The sequence below is a fragment of the Hippoglossus hippoglossus genome, chromosome 20, assembly GCF_009819705.1.
Source record: "Hippoglossus hippoglossus isolate fHipHip1 chromosome 20, fHipHip1.pri, whole genome shotgun sequence".
NCBI classification, from domain to species: domain Eukaryota; kingdom Metazoa; phylum Chordata; class Actinopteri; order Pleuronectiformes; family Pleuronectidae; genus Hippoglossus; species Hippoglossus hippoglossus.
This window is the reverse complement of record NC_047170.1, coordinates 18,834,884-18,855,963: the sequence shown is the minus strand read 5'-3', so window position 1 is coordinate 18,855,963 and position 21,080 is coordinate 18,834,884. Positions and strand designations below refer to the sequence as shown.

The 21,080-nt window shown below is 45.3% G+C and overlaps 3 protein-coding genes across 3 annotated transcripts; 1 reads left to right on the top strand and 2 right to left on the bottom strand.

The window, feature by feature from the left end:
* Positions 1–2,112: 2,112 nt before the first annotated feature.
* On the bottom strand, positions 2,113–7,549 carry LOC117753671 (neutral cholesterol ester hydrolase 1-like). The gene is made up of 5 exons (XM_034571888.1): positions 7,284–7,549; positions 5,613–5,835; positions 5,428–5,497; positions 5,141–5,312; positions 2,113–4,631 (listed from the first exon to the last, which is right to left on the bottom strand). Exons 1-5 carry the CDS (start codon positions 7,416–7,418, stop codon positions 4,011–4,013), a joined length of 1,221 nt encoding a protein of 406 aa, XP_034427779.1. The 5' UTR covers positions 7,419–7,549; the 3' UTR covers positions 2,113–4,010.
* A 4,238-nt stretch (positions 7,550–11,787) lies between these two features.
* emc9 (ER membrane protein complex subunit 9) lies at positions 11,788–14,425 on the top strand. The gene is made up of 6 exons (XM_034571891.1): positions 11,788–11,929; positions 12,036–12,253; positions 12,768–12,844; positions 12,938–13,007; positions 13,083–13,177; positions 13,784–14,425. The coding sequence occupies exons 2-6, from the start codon at positions 12,059–12,061 to the stop codon at positions 13,962–13,964; spliced, it is 618 nt and encodes a 205-aa protein (XP_034427782.1). The 5' UTR covers positions 11,788–11,929; positions 12,036–12,058; the 3' UTR covers positions 13,965–14,425.
* A 285-nt stretch (positions 14,426–14,710) lies between these two features.
* Positions 14,711–20,931, bottom strand: irf9 (interferon regulatory factor 9). The gene is made up of 10 exons (XM_034571886.1): positions 20,811–20,931; positions 20,251–20,321; positions 19,467–19,589; positions 19,180–19,360; positions 17,812–17,948; positions 17,479–17,566; positions 17,247–17,306; positions 16,671–17,060; positions 16,215–16,330; positions 14,711–15,813 (listed from the first exon to the last, which is right to left on the bottom strand). The coding sequence occupies exons 2-10, from the start codon at positions 20,305–20,307 to the stop codon at positions 15,643–15,645; spliced, it is 1,323 nt and encodes a 440-aa protein (XP_034427777.1). The 5' UTR covers positions 20,308–20,321; positions 20,811–20,931; the 3' UTR covers positions 14,711–15,642.
* Between the last annotated feature and the right edge of the window lie 149 nt (positions 20,932–21,080).

The window sequence follows — 21,080 nt, the reverse complement described above, 5'->3', positions numbered from 1 at the left end:
GTATAAGTAATTGACAATTGTTTTAAAAATACTTAAAAAAAATACTATGATACCTATAGCAACTAATAAATTATTAATAATTTAATAACTGCAATATTTTATATGATATAATTATTTTCATATTTTCATATCTTGCACCTGTAGTTCTGTGGTATACGCTGGTAATAATATAATATACTTTTAAATTGGTAAATGTATTTTTGAAAGCGTTACTCATCTGTTATAACAAATAGTATGAAAAATAAATAGCTAAACCATAACAGCTGTAATGTTTTTTTATTATTAATCACAAAATAACATCATTACGGTTTGTTCGGGTAATGAATCATTTTATTTCTGTAAAAATAAATGGGAACAAATGGTGATTTTTGCAAACAACAAGAAAAAAAAATCAACTACAATCACTGTTTTCATAAATAAATCTCAAGTCATATTTTACATTGTGTGCAGATACAGTAGCTGAGTGATTCAAAATTAAAACGTTCCCCATAAACAATATTAAATCACAGTTTAATAATCATCACAAAGAGGAATTAAGTTGCGATGATTTCGAGGCTGTGAGTTTTTGTTTTATTTTACAAATCACAGAACAAACACATCTGGTGTCGACCAGTGAACCGAACGAAGAGAGGAGATGGGAGGAATCTTTCACCATCAACCATAACGGCACATTCTAGTTTTATTAACCACGCTGGCATCTGTCGGTCGTCAAACTGTTACCAACGCCGCACATGTGACGTCCACGTTTTCACACATAAAATATTATATTTCACATGTGAAAGGTCTGAGAACCACATCGTGTCTGCACGTGATTCGTCGTATATGTGAAGTTCCGTGTTTACTGCTGATAAACCACATGTGCCTGTTTATGAATTCATCACGTTAACTTGAACAACGCTGCTGAGTGGGATTCGTATTCACATCGTTTTCATATTAATTATTTAAATGTGAAATTATATCTGACGGCAGCAACAATTTCTTTATTTTAACTTGAACGATTCGTCAACTCAAGACGTCCGGAGAACGAACTTTTCAACGTTCACAATTTTCGTTGTTGATTATTAAGATTTCTTCTATGTGAGGAAATAGTGTGAAATTAAACTAGTTTTGTTAAACTGACATAAACCTACAGATGTTCAATTTACAGTGAAAATATTAAAATGTATTATAAGAAACATTACAGTTTTTTAATTAGTTATTAAATGTTTTAATATAACTTTAATCAGAAAAACTGTCACCAATTGAAGTAATTCTAAAATTTGTTTACATTGTTTTCAGTGTAATGTATCTATAAGCAGCGAGTTCACGTATAAGAAAGTTGCTGTATAAACAGATAATGTTTTAAAAGATAATAATATAAAGTATATATATTTTCAGAGAAGTTATATTTGCGGACAAATACTCAACATTAATAAACACAATAATGCCATCTTAGATTCTTACAAATACATTTAAAGAAATGTTTGAAATAAAGTGTCACCGGAAAACAAAATATGAATCAATATGATAATATTTCCCCTCATTTCTCACAAATATTCAATAATCAGTGTCACACAATTAACATGTAATTAATACACAAGATTTTCTAGAAATGTAGATAACAAAAAAAAAATTGATTTCCATATTTATATTTTCTTATTGTGACTAAATCACCTGTCTCGTCTTTTCTTCAAGTCTAAAATCAATTTTAAAGATCTAGATATTGTTTGATTCCAGAGTTCGTCCTGTGCAGGTGCAGCGACGGGTTCATCTCCTCATCATCACAACAGAACACCGTCCACCAGTGCGTCGCTCAGACAAACACATGGTTATGAACGTGCAGAGCATTGTGGAAAAGAATAAAACATAAAGAAAACGAGACGTATCGTGATCCCGCTCCCGACGCACCACCAGTCGTCAGCGCCACGAATAAATCAGCTTCTTTATGGGATGTATTTGTGCGGCCGGAGCACATCTGGGGCCGTTTTTTTTGTGTTTTAACTTGGCCGAGACAACCTGTGGCAAAACCCCGACGTATATTAAAACTTTACTTATCCAATATAAAACCATTTTACGCATAATTTCACACATGCCATTAAAATGACAGCACCGGGAAACATTTGAAAGTCTTCCTCCGCAGTCCAAATCCATAAACGGATTTTAAAGGGACTGAGTTCAATGCACACACGTGTTGAACAAAGTCCCGTCTTTCTACAAATGTGTGCGTAATGTCGTTTGCATTGCATGCTGGGAATAAACTGTACGCCGTCTTTTTACTGTCAGAACGGATATTGCCGCCTCGTGATGGTCACTGACACCACGTCAACATGTCTGGTGAGTGACGTGAGGCCCTGTAACGACCACGCTCGGCTCAGGGTCACGCTCTCTGCTCACTGCGTTCGGGGCCCGGGGCCAAAATCCTGTCTGACGCTCGCTGTCGTCGCTTCGTTACTTTCAATTAGAGCCAGACCGGGGTGTGTGTGGGGGGGGGGGGGGGGGGGGGGGGGGGGGGTGTGGGGGGGGGGCGAGGAGGGACGGGGAAACACAATAGTCCCCGTGGGACGTCTTGTCTCTCAGGGCGAGACAGTGAATCTCTCATTTGTTTCACAGCTATCATCATGAGCATCATCGAGGTCGCCGTGGCGTTGGCCCGACACTACAGTGGTCATCACATCGTCAGAGAGCGAGAGACGCTTCCAAATATACATTATTGCACAATCCAGTGAGTATACACAGCTGTGAACGCACACTTTTACCACACACACACACACAGACACACACACACACAGGATTGTTTCAGAGTCTCAGTGAATCATAAAAGAATAAAACCATCTTTCCTTCCTTTATGATCGTTGCACCAGGCCGAGGAAGAGCTTGTTAGGTCGTTTGTTAATCTTGTATTTATATTTTTTAAACCGTTTTTACTGAAAGAAATTTTTGTTTATGAGAAATTTGGATTTAAATGTATTTGTTCCCCAAACGTTGTCGACTGATGTCTCAGTTTACAGCAAGTAAAGACGCCTCAGTGAAAGTAGATAAGCGGCTGATTGTCCCTGATATTAAATATCAAACAGTACATAGTTAAATAATATAGTGGTAAACTCCGAGTTTTGCCTTATTGAAGTTTTAAATACTAATTTCTACACAACAGTCTTTGTGTTTCTGATAAAACTGTTGAAATAAAAAAGTGAAATCAAGATAATTCTAAACATTAAATTCTTTTCTCTTTGCTCACATCTTTTAATGCCACAGGAAGTAGTGTCACAGTTTACAATCAGTAGTTAGTTTGTATTTTTTCACATGTTCTTATTATCATCATCATATTGGTATTATTGTTGTTATTATTATTATTATTAACATCATTATAAGACCTATTGGACTTATATCATAAATCCCTGGATTTTCTTCTTTAAATATATCAACATTTTCTAAAAGCATAGTCTTTGGTGACATCAGATTTTTTTTGGTTTTATGAATCAGTGCATTTGATTTGTGGTTTATTAAACTTCTGATCTACAGGTCCGGTGATTTTCAGCTTTTTATCCGCGTCTGCACGTCCACAAAATGCAGTTACGCACATGAACAGCAGGAGGCGGTATATCAGAATTTAAAGTGAATTAGCAACGATATAAAGATTTTGAAGATGAACTAAAATCTGCTGCTTCTTCTGCCTCGATCTCATCTCCATCACCACGGTAACGTCCCGGTCGAAGCTATTTTTTAAACGAGCAGAATCCGTCGTTTTCAAGGATGATTCGACTGCAAGTGGCTAAAATTATAAATCATATCGCAAGTTCGGAAACGATCATTCTCACATTGCAGCCTCACGTACGAAGCATTTACATCGTGAGCTTTGGATTTTGAGTTGTTGACTGAGTTTCCATGTTTTTAAACTTCACATCATACAGGAAACAGTCTGACGTGTTGAACGCTTCACGTCCACACGGTTTAAATAAAGACGCGTCTCCTCTGCGGATCAAAGACCAGAACTCCTGCTCCAGGATCCTTTGGGTTCACGCGTCCTGATTGGTCTAAAGGTTCTGGTCCAGCCAGCGGATGTAGTTGTTCATGCTCCTCTGTCCAACGCTCGATAGCATGGGCAGGTAGGCGAACACCATGCAGCCGTGGAAACCGTCCTCGTAGTGGTCGCTGGTCACCGGGACCCCAGCGTCCTGCAGCCGCTTCACATACATGAGCCCGTCGTCCCTCAGCACGTCAAACTCACACGTCATCACGTACGCTTTGGGCGCCCTAACCAGAACCCTCTGCTCTGCCAGCAACGGCGCCGCCCTCACATCCATCAGCGCCGGCAACTCACCCAGCAGCCCCGGTGATCCCGTTTCCCTGACGACCGGCCTGAAGTGCTTCCTGCGCTCGCCCGGCAGCAGAGAGGTCCAGTCGAGTTTGGAGCGGGTGTCGGCGCCGATGGCCGGCTGGTCCAGCGCGCTGTGGTTGTTGGCGAGCAGGAGGGGCTCCAGGGAGGAGTCGGCGCCGAGGTACTGCAGCCAGAAACGAGCCATGATGGGTCTGTAGAGGATGGGCACGGCCTGGTTCTGCTGGTACGACGAGGTGTGGAAGTCCAGGGCCTGCAACACCGGGTAAATCAACGCCTGCGCCTTGAACCTCGCGGTCACGCTGTCGTCTGAGCTGAGCTGTGGAAACAGATTCAGATCAGAAACGTCCACCTGAGGACTTCCAGCTTCAAACGATGTTTCTTCCACTGATTCTTTATTGTAGTTAAAAGTTTTTTCTGAATGTTAAGGTTCTGTGGTAAAGGGAATTCCTGATGTATGTGTTTGCAAAATGCACACCTACGAGTTTACAGTGTCGTACATTAATCTGTTTTATCCCAAATATTTCAAATTCCTTTTTTCCTCCACGTCAGTCATGTTGCTCGGGTGTAAAAAGGCCTTTGAAATACGAACTGAGCCACATTCGGACCACAGATGTTGAGTGTTTGTACAGTAACAGATCAAATACCAGAACTTCACCGGACACAATCTCTGTTTTCATCTGGTTATCTCTGGTTATTACCACCAGTGAACAAACAACTCAGGCTCAGAAACAGTTTGATGCTCCTTTGAACAATGAGTTCAGTTCTGAATCGTGGATGTTGCTGGTGAAATCCAGAAACCGTGGGATGTGCGTTTGTTTCGTTTACCTCCTGAGCCACAGCGGCGGCCAGGTTCCCCCCGGCGCTGTCTCCAGACACACACACTCTCTCCGGATCGATGCTGTGGCGCTTTAAAACCTCAGCGGACAGGAAGTCCCGCGACGCCGATAACGCATCGTGGTACTGATCTGGGAACACCGCCTCCGGGGCGAGACGGTAACTATGGCAACAAGACAAAATGATCTCATGTGGTGCTTGGAGAGAGAAGCCGTGTTTCCTGCTGTGTCGATGCTACAGAACCAGTTTGTTGAAACTTCACAAATGTCCGAACTTACTCCACAGACATAACGACAGCGTCCAGATCCTCCGCCATTTTCCGGCAAAGAAGGTCGTAGGATCGCATCCCTGTGACACAATAAAGTCAAAGTGATGGTTACTGGGGTCGAATATACTTATTATACATATTCTACTGCGTTCTGTAACATTTCATTCAGCCAGGAACTTAAAAACCAGCACTCACGTCCGCTGCCGAGGGCCCACCCCCCTCCGTGGAAATATATGATTCCTCTTTTCAGCTTCGCCCCGCCCTTCGCCTGGAAGACCCTGGTGGGGACGCCGCCCAGCGTGGAGTCGCTCACGTGCACGGCGGGGCAGGAGCGGGCCTCGGTGGCCTCCACCCAGGACACCACCCGGTTCAGCAGGTGGACGCGGTGGCACAGACCCAGCGCGTGAGCCACATCACTCTGCAAACACAGACATGGAGATATGGATCTGACATCGTGACAGAATCCCTGCAGCTCCGGGGAAACACTGAGCAGGGCGTGAAAACCTGTCCCGTGCACAGAGCGCGTTTGAAAACTCGTTGCACTGCATTGACGCATTAGATATTTATATTTAACGAAGGTGTGTGAAGAGGAGCCTCGCGTATCAGAGAGCTGCAGGTTAAAGGTCGTTTCAGGGTCAAGCTGCTTCTACCTGACACTACTTCTACTGTGTGTTTAACCTCTGACCTCTCGCTCTGCACGTTCCTCTGTTTGCTCTCAGTCCATCGCACAGTATTACTGATTAGAATATACTCTAGGATAGTATTACTTCTGAATAACAGTATTAAGTGTTCTATTGTAAACGAACAGAGTAACACTCTGAGTAGTCTGATTGTTTCTATGGTGAATCCACCTCAGTGATTCAGCTCCTCACAGAGATAATGTTCCTGGTGATGATTATTATGATTATTATGATTATGATTATTATTAATTTTCTACATCAGGTCACTTTATAATGATCTGTTTTATTCTTTATTCATCCTGGTGTGTCACTGGTTGATCACCATCTCTTCAACCTGTCTCCCCCCTGTCTCCTGTCTCTCTCTCTCCCCACCTGTCTCCTGTCTCCCCCCTGTCTCTCTCTCCCCACCTGTCTCCTGTCTACTTTCTCTCCCCACCTGTCTCCTCTCTCCCCTGTCTCCCCACCTGTCTCCTCTCTCCCCCGTCTCCCCCCTGTCTCTCTCTCTCCCCCTGTCTCCTGTCTCTCTCTCTCCCCCTCTCTCTCCCCTGTCTCCCCCCTGTCTCTCTCTCCCCACCTGTCTCCTGTCTCTCTCTCCCCACCTGTCTCCTGTCTACTTTCTCTCCCCCCTGTCTCCTGTCTCTCTCTCCCCACCTGTCTCCTGTCTCTCTCCTCTCTCACCACCTGTCTCCTGTCTCTCTCTCCCCACCTGTCTCCTCTCTCCCCCCTCTCTCTCCCCTGTCTCCCCCGTCTCCTGTCTCTCTCTCTCCCCCTGTCTCCTGTCTCTCTCTCCCCACCTGTCTCCTCTCTCCCCCCTCTCTCTCCCCTGTCTCCCCCTGTCTCTCTCTCTCCCCACCTGTCTCTCTCTCCCCACCTGTCTCCTGTCTCTCTCTCTCCCCACCTGTCTCTCTCTCCCCACCTGTCTCCTGTCTCCCCCGTCTCTCTCTCCCCACCTGTCTCCTGTCTACTTTCTCTCCCCCCTGTCTCCTGTCTCCCCTCTCTCCCCACCTGTCTCCTGTCTCTCTCTCCCCACCTGTCTCTCTCTCCCCCCTGTCTCCTGTCTCCCCTCTCTCCCCACCTGTCTCCTGTCTACTTTCTCTCCCCCCTGTCTCCTGTCTCTCTCTCCCCCCTGTCTCCTGTCTCTCTCTCCCCACCTGTCTCCTCTCTGCCCCCCCCCCCCATGTCTCACCGCCTGTATGAAGCTCCGGAACAGTGCGTCCAGCAGCATCAGCTTCCAGGGCTCACAGACTCCGCTCGGCAGCGGCAGGTAGACGAAGTACGAGGCCGCCGACAGCAGCAGAGCTGCGGCCAGACGGAGCCTCATGGCGGCGGACTGTCCCTGCCGGGGGTCGGTCTGTCCCTGCCTCAGGTCCCGAGTTGTCTCGGTCTGTCACTGCCTCAGGTCCCGGGTTGTCCCGGTCTGTCCCGGTGTGGTCCGTGTCTCCGCAAGAGGTCGACGAATCACCGGGGAATGAACCCGATTTCAAAATAAAAGTCTATGTTTGGGTCGGTTTCATAACAATGACAAGCGGTAATGGTTTTATTTTGAAAACTCGCTTCAGGAAGTAAGGTACGCATTTCGTAATATGCTTATTGATGGGAAATGTAGTTCTTTAGATAAGACTACAGAAACGGATATTATATTATATTATATTATATTATATTATATTATATTACGTTATATTATTTTACGTTATATTATATTATATATTTTGTTATGTTTCACTTATTTTCAAGCATAACCTTTATTTGTTATATGAAGATGTTATTCGTATTTTTTCATGCCCTAATTCTTTAGAAAATAATTTAAATATAATTTGTATTCATGTTACTATATTTAATTTAGCTAATTTACCCCTGGATATTATAATTAAAATGCTGTTCTTTATTTTGTAATATCATTAAAACTAAAAACTATGTATTGCTGACATTAGAATCAGTGACTGTTCATCCTGCTTCAGTCGGGCTGATTAAAAGAGGAAATAATTTACACGTGAAAATGTCTGTGAATCAATTTGATGCTTTAAAAGCCAGATAAATAGTTTTAATTATGATGCATGTTTGTTTGTTTTGTTTTTTTAACAAATTAAATCACATGAGACTCAAATCTAGTTGAAGTAGCATCGTCTGTCAAGTGGCTGCAATAACTCACGTTCACATGAACAAACAGTATTTTCCTGCAGTGGACGTCTCCTGCAGATAATTGGTGTCACCTGCTGCAGCCACAGTTAATCAGGAGACATCCTATAAAGAGCTCTGGTGTCACCTCACTGCTTCATTGTATCCAGACAGGTTCAGTCAGGTGGTTTGCTGGGAGCTGAGGCGACTGATTTTTGCTGCTTCGCTGATTTAGGTCTGTGGCAGGAGCCATGGGGTTTCTGTTAAGGTAAGCATTCAATGTTCTTCTCGTTGTTCCACTGCTTATCAAAGCATTAATGTAACTTGAGGATGTCTCTTCTAGGTGGATGCTGTTGTCCTTGCTCGCTGTAGGAAGATGTCAAGCTGATGGTAAGTGTAGTAAATCTGTGAAATTGCATAATTGGTTTGATGCATAGACTAAGATGTTGGTTTAACAGCTTACAGAATCGGATCCGTCAAGAATCGTGTGCCAGTTTATCGACCAGCTTTCCTGAAGTTTAACACTGGAGACAAATCTTCATTGAGCACTGGACCACGTGGTGATGACTCAACCTCCGAGGCAAGTAGCCACAGCACAAAACTGATTCCCAGTTACCCATCTGAAGTCAACACATGACCTTGTGCTTCAAAATATTCATCCGTGTATTTTCGATTCAAAGGTGGTGGAGCCTAATCAGCCGACTCAAGAGCCGAGCTCCCAGCAGCCGCAGGTACGTCCGCAATTACAGTTACCTCAACAATATGGCTACCCTCCTGTGCAGGTACCAGAGCAGCAGCAGATGAGTATTTCTTTTATGAATATTTCTATCACATTAAGTTCTACATTTATTTTTGGCCAATATAAAATTGCAGGTGCCCCAGCAAGTGCCCCAGCAGCCTGCGTACCCGGCCCAGCAATCCCAGCAGCCTGCGTACCCGGCCCCGCAATCCCAGCAGCCTGCGTACCCGGCCCCGCAATCCCAGCAGCCTGCGTACCCGGCCCCGCAATCCCAGCAGCCTGCGTACCCGGCCCCGCAATCCCAGCAGCCTGCGTACCCGGCCCCGCAATCCCAGCAGCCTGCGTACCCGGCCCCGCAATCCCAGCAGCCTGCGTACCCGGCCCCGCAATCCCAGCAGCCTGCGTACCCGGCCCCGCAATCCCAGCAGCCTGCGTACCCGGCCCCGCAATCCCAGCAGCCTGCGTACCCGGCCCAGCAATCCCAGCAGCCTGCGTACCCGGCCCCGCAATCCCAGCAGCCTGCGTACCCACCCCAGCAATCCCAGCAGGTGCCCCCACCCCAGGTGCCCCAGAAGCCTTCGTACCCGGCCCCGCAATCCCAGCAGCCTGCGTACCCGGCCCCGCAATCCCAGCGGCCTGCGTACCCGGCCCCGCAATCCCAGCGGCCTGCGTACCCGGCCCCGCAATCCCAGCAGCCTGCGTACCCATCCCAGCAGGTGCCCCCACCCCAGGTGCCCCAGCAGCCTGCGTACCCGGCCCCGCAATCCCAGCGGCCTGCGTACCCGGCCCCGCAATCCCAGCAGCCTGCGTACCCGGCCCCGCAATCCCAGCGGCCTGCGTACCCGGCCCCGCAATCCCAGCGGCCTGCGTACCCGCCCCAGCAATCCCAGCGGCCTGCGTACCCGCCCCAGCAATCCCAGCGGCCTGCGTACCCGCCCCAGCAATCCCAGCGGCCTGCGTACCCGGCCCATCAATCCCAGCAGGTGCCCCAGAGACGGATGCCCCAGCAGCCTGCATACCCACCCCAGCAAATTCAGGTGCCGCAGGTTAATATTTGATATGTTCAACTTCTAAGTTATATTCTACATTTTATTTTGGTTAAATACTGTTTTATGTGCCCCAGCTGCCAGTCTACCCATTCAAGCGGCCTCAGGTCCCCAGGCAACCCCAGCGACCTCGCTACCTGCACAAGCAGCTTAGCTACCCACGGCAGCAGGTGCCAAAGAATACTGGTTTCCCACTCATGCAGCGCAAACGGCCCTCTGCCTTAGCAGACTTGATACGTGCTCAAGATGCTGCTGCCTGACGTTCCCGAGCAGCTATGGGGTTCAAACTGAGTGTACATGTGACGGGTACGTTTATCTCTGCAGATGGTTGATTTAAAGTTTCCAATATTCTGAAAAATCTGTTTTTCTGTTTCAGGCACCACAACATGGATGTTTCAACTGAACCATTATATGGATATATTTAAATAAACTAATGTGTCTTGATATTGGTTGAGAATCTTTTGAAAACAAAAGCCTGGTAGCTTGAAGGGGTTTGACATTGACCTTTTAATGAATTAAGTTATCAGCAGAAGTGGACTGAGATCCATCAGGTTAGAAATGACACTAGTTTCATACCTTGTGAGGTCTCTTGTGGGTTGAAGGAGCTTCTGTAACTTTCCAAAAAATAACAAGCCCATTTCACATAACCCCCCTAAAGCTTTAAGATTTACAATATCCAAGTTCTCTTAATTCTTTACTAAAGGACGTATTTATTATGGTAGTAATATCATGAATATTCAGATACTGCCTGATCAGACGAGTTTAAGTTTTATACTCTGGCAGAAAGAGTTGTTTACTAAACATTGGCTCATGTCGTCCTTTACCCTAGTTACTTCTGCCCTAATGAGAACAGGGATTGTTTGCGCTGTCGGTAGGATGTGAATATTTCTGCTTGACCTTTCCTTCAGTTGTTATACAACTCCCCGGCTCAACCTGGTTTACTGCTGATGATAAGGAGGCCCTGTTTCATACTGCTAAGTAATGGATCATGGTGCCCTCAGTCTGACCTTGCCTGTGTGCAGAGTTTAAAGACATCTGAACAAGACAGACTTCAAACTAGATGAGAGAAAGTTCTGATGCATTAAATCTTAATGATTTGTTAGGCAGGAGGTAAAAGATCTGGTAAAATGGAAACATCTGCTGGACACTAACTGGTTTTCTGTTCTGTGTTTTCACTTAAACTTAGAGTGAAAACACGGTCAGTTTCAGTCGGTCTGAAACTGAAATACATGTCAGATTTTTTTTTTGCATAAAATACATTTCACATTAGCTGACAAGTGTGTATTATTGTCAAGCCGATTTGATCCCTTCTTTTCCCGTTATTTATTAACCTAAACTACATACTTATTACTTGCATATGAACTTAAACCTACTTTCCCCTTTGAGTATAATTGACATTTTATCCCTTTTTTATAAACCTAAAAACCCAATTTTTCCACAATTGATAAACTACTTTATCATAATTTAACAATGTAAAAACATTGACACTTTATATTTGATATAAACAAAGTTTCCTCCAGTGTTAATGAACGGAACTATCAAGTTGATATAAATATAAACCAACTTTATCTGTTAAAAGTTAATTTAACCTGCTTTTATCCCGTCACGCGACATCCACACCGCGAGAGGGCGCTGCTCTCAAACGTGAGCATTGCACTGAACCTGAGGACTAATGAATAAAATGATTGGCTCCTTGTTGCTCCAATCGAATAACAGACCGTCACCGCTCCGGCCAATCGCGTCCCTCCATGTAAGCCATGTGGGCGGTACCGGAAGCATGGTTGTTATTAGCCCACTGAGTGAGACAGTAGCATCCACAGCTCGTGAGCAGGATTTAAAAACAGAAACACACGTAGACTCCATTTAAACATCTTGTGTCTGTTGCTGATTCCCGAAGCTGCGACTTCACCTTTTAATCATATTCAACTTCAGGTAAGATTAAATCCCGCTGCGCTCGGTTAGCTCGCATGCTAATGCTAACACCCGGTGTAACAACAACAGCAGTGTTTCATGGGAGTGTTTCATGTGTCACCTCCAGGAGGCGCTCGTCCAGCCGTCGTCATGGGGGAAGTGGAGCTGTCCTGTCGAGCCTACGTGAAGATGTTCCTTCACGCGTCCCTGTTCCCACGGTGCAGCATCAACGGGCTGCTGCTGTCGTCCAGCTCGCCAGGGGGCGCTGTGTGCGTGACGGACTGCGTGCCGCTGCTGCACGCTCACCTGCCCCTGGCCCCCATCACCCAGCTGGCCCTCACACAGGTGGGCCCCCCCCCCCCCGCTCACTGGTCTGATGTACAGGGGCGGAGGGAGCGCAACGGGCAGCCAGTGGGGAAAACGCATTCAAATATAGAGAAAACATTCAAATAGAGAAACAGTCAAATATAGAGAAACATTCAAATATAGAGAAACATTCAAATAGAGAAACAGTCAAATATAGAGAAAACATTCAAATAGAGAAAACACCAAAGTGCTGAAGCTGCAGTTGCATCACCACCGACGAGCAGCAGACTCCAGTAACTTCACGTTGAACTACAGATTCATCACTTTTCCCTGGAAACATTTCTGGTGTCGTTCTCATTGCGTATTCTGAATCTCAGTGAATCTCTTTGTTCGCACGTCCGTCAAAGTACCTCAGACTCTCGGAGACCTTTTTAGTTTATCCCCTGAAGTGGCCACGTGTCCTATAATTACTCTGTAAGAAGCTGGATGGATGTTAATGTGTCTAACGAGCACAGAAACGATTAAAGACGTCCGTGGCGGTCGTGTGTTTCAGGTGGACGTGTGGTGTTCGCAGACGCAGCAGAGGATTGTGGGATACTATCAAGCCAACGCCTGTGTATCAGATAGTAGGCGAGTCACAGGTTTCTCTTCTCTCAGACCTCTTGTCAGTTCAGCCCTTTCCTTGACCTTTTCTTTTACTGTCTGGTGTTTTCATCCCCACAGCCCGACGCCCTGTGCACTGAAGATCGCGGATAAGATCGCTGAGCAGTTTGATAATGCTGTTCTGTTAATGGTAAGTGAATTTAACGCCATTAGTTTCCTTTGCTGCCTCAGTTCATTTGAAAATATCTCTGTTTTGTTTTCGCAGCTCGACAGTAGTAAGATGTCTGCAGACTATCGGGTTCCTCCCATCGTGATGTACGAGCGCAAAGATTCCAGATGGCTGCTCAAAGACAAACACACGTAAGAAACAGCTGCTGGGTCGGGGTTCAAATCAATTAACCTATTTATTTTAAATTTTCTGACAAAGTTCACAGGATCTTTTTATCATCATGTCGGCGTCTGAGGTTTTTACTCGTTAAACAAGATCAAAACTTGTTAGAAACTTCATACTTCACAGGAACCGGCTCCTCATGGAGTCAATGATCGGATCTAATTTGCATATTACAGAGTTTCTGCAGGGCCTGAAAAAGTCTTAAATACATTAAATTATTTTTAGGTCTTAATTATTTTAATGTTCATTTAACGCTTCTTCTGTCGTGCTTTAAAATAACAGTTTTTTTTATTCTCTACTCGGCGACTTAACATTTTCTTCAATTATTATTGAGAGTAAGTGAATCTGTGACTCTTGATTTTCCTTCATATCTGTCACACGTGACATGGATCTTAAGTTTCATTCATACGATCTTGATACGTCTTAAATTGATCTTGTTGAAACCTGCAGGAACATTGAATCAACACTTTGTTAAAACCTCTGTTCGCCTCCCTGTTGCTAAACTTCTGGAGCTCATGTCGGAGCAGACCCCCCCCCCCCCCGCTGCATTAACACTGATGTCCCATGTTGTTCAGGATAATGCTGCGGCAGTGGGAGGAGACTCGGGCGATAGCCGGTCAGATGCTGGAGTCGGGCGATCACATGCAGCTGGTGGATTTCGACGGTCACCTGGACGACATCACGAAGGACTGGACCAATCAGAAACTGAACACCAAGATAGCAGAGCTGGCGTCGCCGGCCAACGGGAACATCTAGAACTGTAGCGCCCGTTTTTACCAGAGTGCGGATTTATTTATGACCTGACCCGTCGTCCTCTTTATTTACAAATGTGATTTTCTTTTTCTTTCTTTTTTTATATAACCTGAAAACACCACACGTTCAACACAAGAGTTTAGGAAGACGTTTATTTTTAATGCTTTTTGTCAACTGAACAGAGACATGAAATAGAACAAGCTTAAGTAAGAAAATGTTTACAGATCGATAGATGATCTGTGTGTAATCCTTCACCCCCCCCCCACCCCCCCTCGTCAGACTGTGCCTTGTGGTCCAGACCTGCTGATCTGAAGGAGAAATCCACCTTAAATCCACATTTAACACTGTTACGCAACAACTGAGGCATTTCTCTCTTTCTTCTCTCTCTCTTTTGCCATTTGATTCTCTTACTACTGTTATTCCCACAGATATTACATGAAGCGGCAGAGCTGGAAAAAATATTAGAAACACGTAACAGTACGAACGTCCTGCAGCGAGTTCTCGTCTGTTGAAGCTCAGAAATGTGAGTTTTTGTGAGTAGCAGGTGATGATTCAGGTTGAAGCTTCATGAACATCTGAATCGATGCAGTTGAATCAAACTGGATTAGTTTTAGCTACGTGTACCTAATAAACTGCAAACTGAGCATTTAGCATCATGCGGCCCGCTCCTCTAAACTCCTGTTAAGTGACGCATGTGTTTTACAGACTATAAAAAAAGATGTTTTTCTGTGACTCACTCGCGTTGCTGCCTTTTGTCTGAAGTTTGGAAAGTGTAAAGTGTGGTTGCAAAGAGGAAACGTGCCACACAGGATGTGTTCTTACAAAGTGTCTCAACTCTGAGCTTCAACAGAGCGGTGTCACCGCAGGGCTGAACTTTTCACTTTAAGGTGTTTCTGTTCTACTGATCTCTTGTTATCCAGAAACCGTCAGAACGGAAACCGACGGTAAAACCTTGTCTGAACCATGTCAGAGTTCAGTGCAACTTTTAAAACACTAAGATCAAGTTTAACTCCTCTATAATATTAACGTAGTAATAACAATAACTCCTAAAATGCACTGAAATGTAGGCTCCTTTTTTCTGCCTGTTTCATCAACAGTGAAACTTTATTAAAGGACGACAGTCAAGCTACTTGTATTTACTCACGTCTGTGTTTCAGAACAAAAACATATGAGGTTTGTGTTTTAGATGAAGAGACTTTGTGATAACATAAAAATAGTAATATGCATTTTCTTCCCTCAATACTGTTCTACTGAACTACTTTCGATTAATATCACAGCTTCACATGTGTTTCCCTTTTTTTATTGTTAATAGTAAAATAATATTTCACAAGGTTTCTATAGTGCTATAGTATAAACAATTATAAGTTGGTAAAAGCTGTGGTTCCCAACCTTTGACCTCTGCGTGTAAACTGAACCGGGTCAAACAAAGTTTCTTTGTTTCATTAGAATAAACCTTTTAAAGGCCTGGTCAACAAACACAAAGTGATGTGATTGAACGTTGTGGGAGTCCTGGTCCTGCAGTTGGGAACCACTGGCTTGGGTTAAATGAAAAGAACAGATTTAACGTCACATTATTTAAAGAGTGAAGACGGCCTCTCAGTTTCGTGTAGTGCTTCCAGGCGACCACCTGGGGGGAGTGTGTCTTATTTGTGGAATGAACCCCTCGCGCGGCCTGGCGCGTTCAGAGCGTCGCCCACATGATCGTCTCGGACGTCGTAGGCGAAGGCACGGCCACCAGGTTCAGGGTTATTTCTCCCAGCGGCGACTGACTGGCCAGAGACTTAAAGAGGTTGATGGAGTTGCAGATGGAGCGAGCGTTCTGCACCTCCTGCTCTGCCCACGGCAACGTGATCTACAGCAGAGAGGAGCAGGTAAAGGTATCAACACTCTGTTCTGCACCTCCTGCTCTGCCCCACGGCAGCGTGATCTACAGCAGAGAGGAGCAGGTAAAGGTATCAACACTCTGTTCTGCACCTCCTGCTCTGCCCCACGGCAGCGTGATCTACAGCAGAGAGGAGCAGGTAGAGGTATCAACACAAGCAGCGCCGCTCTGGTCATTCTCTATCTTGTATTGTCTTCTACTCTCCAGCTAATTTCTTGGAAACTTTCCTCATATTTTCCTAAAAATGACCAAAAATCACGACAGACAGAGAAATAAAATCGTGGGAGATAAAAACAGTCGATGACGAAAAGATTGAATGTAAACGTCAGTGAGTGTTGAATTGAAAACGTGACGTGTTGAGGATCCCTCACCTGAGCGATGATGAGTTTCTCGGACGGTTCGTCGCTGTCGCTCAGCTCTTCTCCGAAACACAGAGTGAAGCCGCACTGAGGCGGCTCTCCTCCGTTTGAGCAGAACGGATCCAGCTCTGAACCAACGGGACACAAACGGTGACGTTAATACAACGATGATAAATTAGATTCTGAGTTCAAAACATCTGTAGATTTAAAGCTGACGGTTTATGGGATGTGTAGTTCCACTCTTATTTATTTCTAGAGAACTTGACATCTGGAACCAGAGTCGTTCTAAAACTGGTCGCTCACTGTTTCCCTGTGAAACACAAACGTTTAGCTCTTGGCCCAAAAAAGCTTAGTCGGCTCTGATTGGTTCCTGCTCTGATTGGTTCCTGCTCTGAAGTAAGATCCTGATCAGCTGTGAAGAACCAGTGGATCTGTTCCGCTGTTTGTTCTGATGCTGAGATCACTCACGTTGCTTGAAGGCGTCTCTGCTGAAGAGCAGCACCGGCTCAGAGTCTCTCTCCATCTTGTGCGGCCCCGACGTGGTCGTGTGCGGCCCCGTCCAGAAGACCCGCCCCTGGCAGTACCTCTTGCCGTACACCCCCTGCTGCGTGGAGGTCAGCACCACCCCTTTCTCCATGAAGGGCAGCAGGGTTTGCAGCGCCTGCAGCTCCGGGCCGGCCGACAGCGTGGAGGGCGGCTCCGGCAGAGGGATGCGTGGAAACCGGCCCTTCAGGACGTTGGACGGCGTCGGGGGAACGAGGGAGGAAGGGAGGTAGGTTATCCGGACATCAGAGCCCAGGATTTGGCGTCTGAGCACCTCCTTTCCTAAGTAGTGAACCGCCACGTTGATGGAGTCGCCTGGACACAGAAACACAAGATGATGCTTTTACCCTCAAAACAAAAGACACCCACTCACAATGTTCAGTTAATAAATCCTAAAAAACTGATTTCTACAAAATGACCACATGCAAAGACTAAATCTGAAGATAGCAAGGTGAAAACTGCCCATCATTTCACAGCAGCTGCACTTTTTCAGCTCGTTACCTTCGTACGAAGCAGGTACGCTCTCCTCATACCGAACATCCAGCTGGATCTCGTCCACCACTGCAGACAGAAGATAGAAGGACTATGAGATTCAGATTCTATAAGGTGAGGTGAGTAGCATCCAGACGTGTAAACACTGTACAGCTGTTTTCAGACGTGAACTCAAAGTGTTCCTCATACAGAAGCTCCAGAAGCCTTCAGGACTTCAGCTCTGGACACAGGTGGAACTCACCGTCTCTCTGGATGGTGACGGTGCTGTGCTGAACGGGCTCGTCTGTCTGGACCATGATGTCGCTCTGCTGCAGAATCTTGTCGTCACACTGAGAAGCAGAAAGACGGCAGCGGAGGAGACAGATGTTTAGAGACACTCGGGGGACAGGAGGTTTGTGTCGTGTCGTTACTTCACCAGTGAACAGGTTCATAAAACATTTGAATTCTCAGTTCATTTAGCCGTGTGAGCTTTGCAGCTGTAGAAGTCTGTGATAATCCAGTTTAAAATAGATGACTGGTTGTGTAAACACCTTTTGAAACCAGGGGGTGTGAGACACAAACACGAGTGACTCACCAGCTGAGACGTGACCACCTCCGTCTTTATCTGCTTGACGTGAACATCGTCGTCTTCGTCGCTCTCGAACTCGCTGCTCCTCCTCTTCAACTTCCTGGTGGTTTTCTTTCTGCTTTTCTCTTCAGGAAGCAACAAACCTGAAGAGACGAGAGAAGAAACGGTTCAAAACCTCTGCAAAACAACAAAGACTTGAAACAGTTTCACACACACGAGGATGAATGAGACACAGTTGTTTGTGTTGCTGGGTGTGTTGAGCTCTGATCTCAGTGTTGACTCATGTCTCTGCTGGATCCGTTCGTCTCTTAGGTTACGACTCAAAAACACAGAGGCGCTGAGAACCAGATGATTTTTAATAAAGTGTATTGAAGGATTTAAAGCCAGGATCAATAATAAAGTGGATTGAAATAGTGGTAGTTGAACTTTGGCCTTTTCTCACTGAGACAACACACGACAGCTCAGCAGGTTTATTTGAGCAGCAGCTGTAAAAACCTGATGTAATGTAACGTGAGGTGAGACGTTCAGGGCAACGGTTTCAAATCAGGAAAATTAAAAACAACTTCAGGAGAATTAAATCAAAATAATGGAGAAAACATAAGAAGGTGAAGTGATGTAATCGAACCTGAACATAAGAAAAATAAATCATGGTAATAAATCCTGTTCTGACGACTCTGAAGTTATTAGAAACTGAAAAGCTTCTTACGTTCTTTCATGAGAACCAATGTGATCAACCACAATCTGATCAAACACTATATTACAATAAGTTACACGTCATGTTGACTCATTCTGAAAGTAACAGGTTCCTCAGCGTCGTCCTGACTTTGATCTGATTATTTTAAAATTATATACGAGGAAAAAACATCAAAACAGCGAATCCTCAAATGTGAGAAGCTGAAAACTGAGAATCTTATTTAATTAATCAATAAATAATCAATAAATGATTTTACTGTGATCAAAATAGATTCATTATCTGTCCAGACACAACTTGATTATTCAGCAAATTGTTTTAGCACAAAAAAACTTCTCAGACCTGAACCACATTTAACTCTTTGTTAAACAAAAGTTAGAGATAAAAGTAGATAAAAAGTGAGACTTTAACAACTTGTTCTTCTTGTTCTAAACCTCTGGTATATATTATAAAGTACATTCGATGTTAAATATCATATTAAACAATGTTTCCTGTTTAAAGGAGATGGAGAACATTGTGCTGAGCCTGCTGTGGGACCTCAGGTAAATTCATTTAAATCCAACATATGTAAAGTCAGTCACGTGTGAGCGCCGTTTGTCTTTGGAAACCGTTTTTTTCTTCAGAACTCGTTTTGACAGGGACAGAAAGACGGACGGGGACGTGGACTGAGCGGTTCCTCTCACCCTGCTCGCTGAAGGGGACCAGGCGGTACACCTTGTACGGCTCGGAGATGTCCAGCTGGGCTCGCTCCATCACCTCCTCGAACTCCGGGCTCTTGTTCAGGGCGCAGCGCAGACGGGTCTTCCAGATGGCCGGGTTGTCCTGGCCTCCTTCCGACAGCTTCCCTTTGAACTCGGCCCACGCCTGCGGACATGAGAGGACACGCGGGTTCTGTTCAAGTCCGGCTGCTCCACAGAAGTTTGGTTAGAGAGTTTGTTTGGAGGGTTTCGACCCAGAAGGGCAGTCTGACCTTAAAGATGGCGGCGTCCTCATCTTTGCGGAAGTCCTGCTTCCCCGCGTGTTTCCACGGGATACGGAACATGGTTTTGGCCTCGTCGTCCCACTCCAGCCCCGAATACTTTCCACTGCTGACCTGCCGCAGGCGAAATCAGAAACACACACAGATTGTTTTCAACCAGGAGGAGAAACGCCTGCAGACACAACTCAGGGGAAACTAAAACCACAAGTAAAACATCCGGAGATGAAAATAAAAGATTAAAAACAATTAAATATCAGGAACATGGCGTGAAAACGATTAATCTATAGTTAGAAATAGACTTGCAATCAATCAATCGACAAAATAAATGATCGCCCGTTATTAAATAATCCTTTAAATTTAAAATAATTCAATCAGATTTGATATTTTCCAGCATTTTAAAAAACGTGAGGATGTAAATAAAAGTGTTTCTCTTTGTTTTCATACAACATTCGGAACGTGGAGCCCGACGAGCGTCTGTCAATCAAACTAAACCTGATTTACACGTTTTTTAAATGTGTTAAATCGTGTCGACGTGTTTCTGATTCACATTTACTTCATAGTGATGAGTAGATAATGAGCTTTCTGTGAACTATCCCTTTAAATTGGTCATGATGTTTATCTCCTGGTTTCCCTTTTCCTTCTACCCCCCCTCCCTCCCCTCACACACACACACACACACACACACACACACACACACACACACGCACTCTCTGCCTCTCTCTCTCTCTCACACACACACACACACACACACACACACACACACACACACACTCACCTGATCGATCATCCAGGTTCTCAGTCGTCGCGTGCAGCGCATTCTTCCTGCGGCCATGATTCTTTTAAAATCTGAAAATAAAAACAAAACAAAAAACTGAAACCAACCGGAAACCGACACGTTCTCACTATAACACGTCAATTACACTTTCATTAAAGTGTGTAATTAAAGTGTCCAAACAAACAATAAGATTATATGAGTAAATAAAAAGGTCAAATAGCGACTTAATGACGTGACAAACAGAGACAGCTTTGACCCCCCCCCCCCCCCCCCCGTCAGATAAACACCCACGTTAAAAACAGACATTTCTAAAATTCAACGGAGTGTGGTTTGACACACAAACACACAAACACACAAACACACAAACACGTTTCCACACTTCACTTCACAAGTTTTCTTCTCGTCTCAGTTCGTGAGAATAAACAACGAGTGAATGAAAAGCGACCAAAGAAGAAGTAACCCCCCCCCCCCCCCGTGAGTCGCCGTGAATCCCCGAGAAACACTCACAACAACCCGGATCCGGTTCGGTTCTGGAGAAGAGACACAACCGTGCCGTTTACCTGCGGTTCCCTCGGGAGCAGCGGACACACGCACCTCCTGTGGCCGCCTCTCAGACACTCTGCAGCGGATCCGCGCACCGAGGCAGCCCGCTCCCTTTCTGAGAAGTCACGTGACTTAGTGGAAGCGGCGTGCTCGAGGCCGCCGCCGCCGCCAGGGGGCGACAACGCACAGAGACGCTGCTTCACACTGAAGGATTCAGATAAAAATATTGTTTTACTTTCTGTTTTTTCACGTTCTCAGCGCAAAGGTTTAAGAAAATGTCTCAAAAA

Coding starts and splice junctions, on each gene's coding strand:
- LOC117753671 (XM_034571888.1), bottom strand. CDS start 7,418: ATGAGGCTCCGTCTGGCCGCAGCTCTGCTGCTGTCGGCGGCCTCGTAC. Junction 5,313..5,427: donor GCTGTCGTTATGTCTGTGGA/GTAAGTTCGGAC, acceptor TTGTTGCCATAG/TTACCGTCTCGCCCCGGAGG. Junction 4,632..5,140: donor CCGCCGCTGTGGCTCAGGAG/GTAAACGAAACA, acceptor CTGTTTCCACAG/CTCAGCTCAGACGACAGCGT.
- irf9 (XM_034571886.1), bottom strand. CDS start 20,307: ATGGCCGCAGGAAGAATGCGCTGCACGCGACGACTGAGAACCTGGATG. Junction 17,567..17,811: donor AGGTGGTCACGTCTCAGCTG/GTGAGTCACTCG, acceptor TCTGCTTCTCAG/TGTGACGACAAGATTCTGCA. Junction 17,307..17,478: donor CGTCACCATCCAGAGAGACG/GTGAGTTCCACC, acceptor TTCTGTCTGCAG/TGGTGGACGAGATCCAGCTG.
- emc9 (XM_034571891.1), top strand. CDS start 12,059: ATGGGGGAAGTGGAGCTGTCCTGTCGAGCCTACGTGAAGATGTTCCTT. Junction 12,254..12,767: donor CCCAGCTGGCCCTCACACAG/GTGGGCCCCCCC, acceptor CGTGTGTTTCAG/GTGGACGTGTGGTGTTCGCA. Junction 13,008..13,082: donor ATAATGCTGTTCTGTTAATG/GTAAGTGAATTT, acceptor TTGTTTTCGCAG/CTCGACAGTAGTAAGATGTC.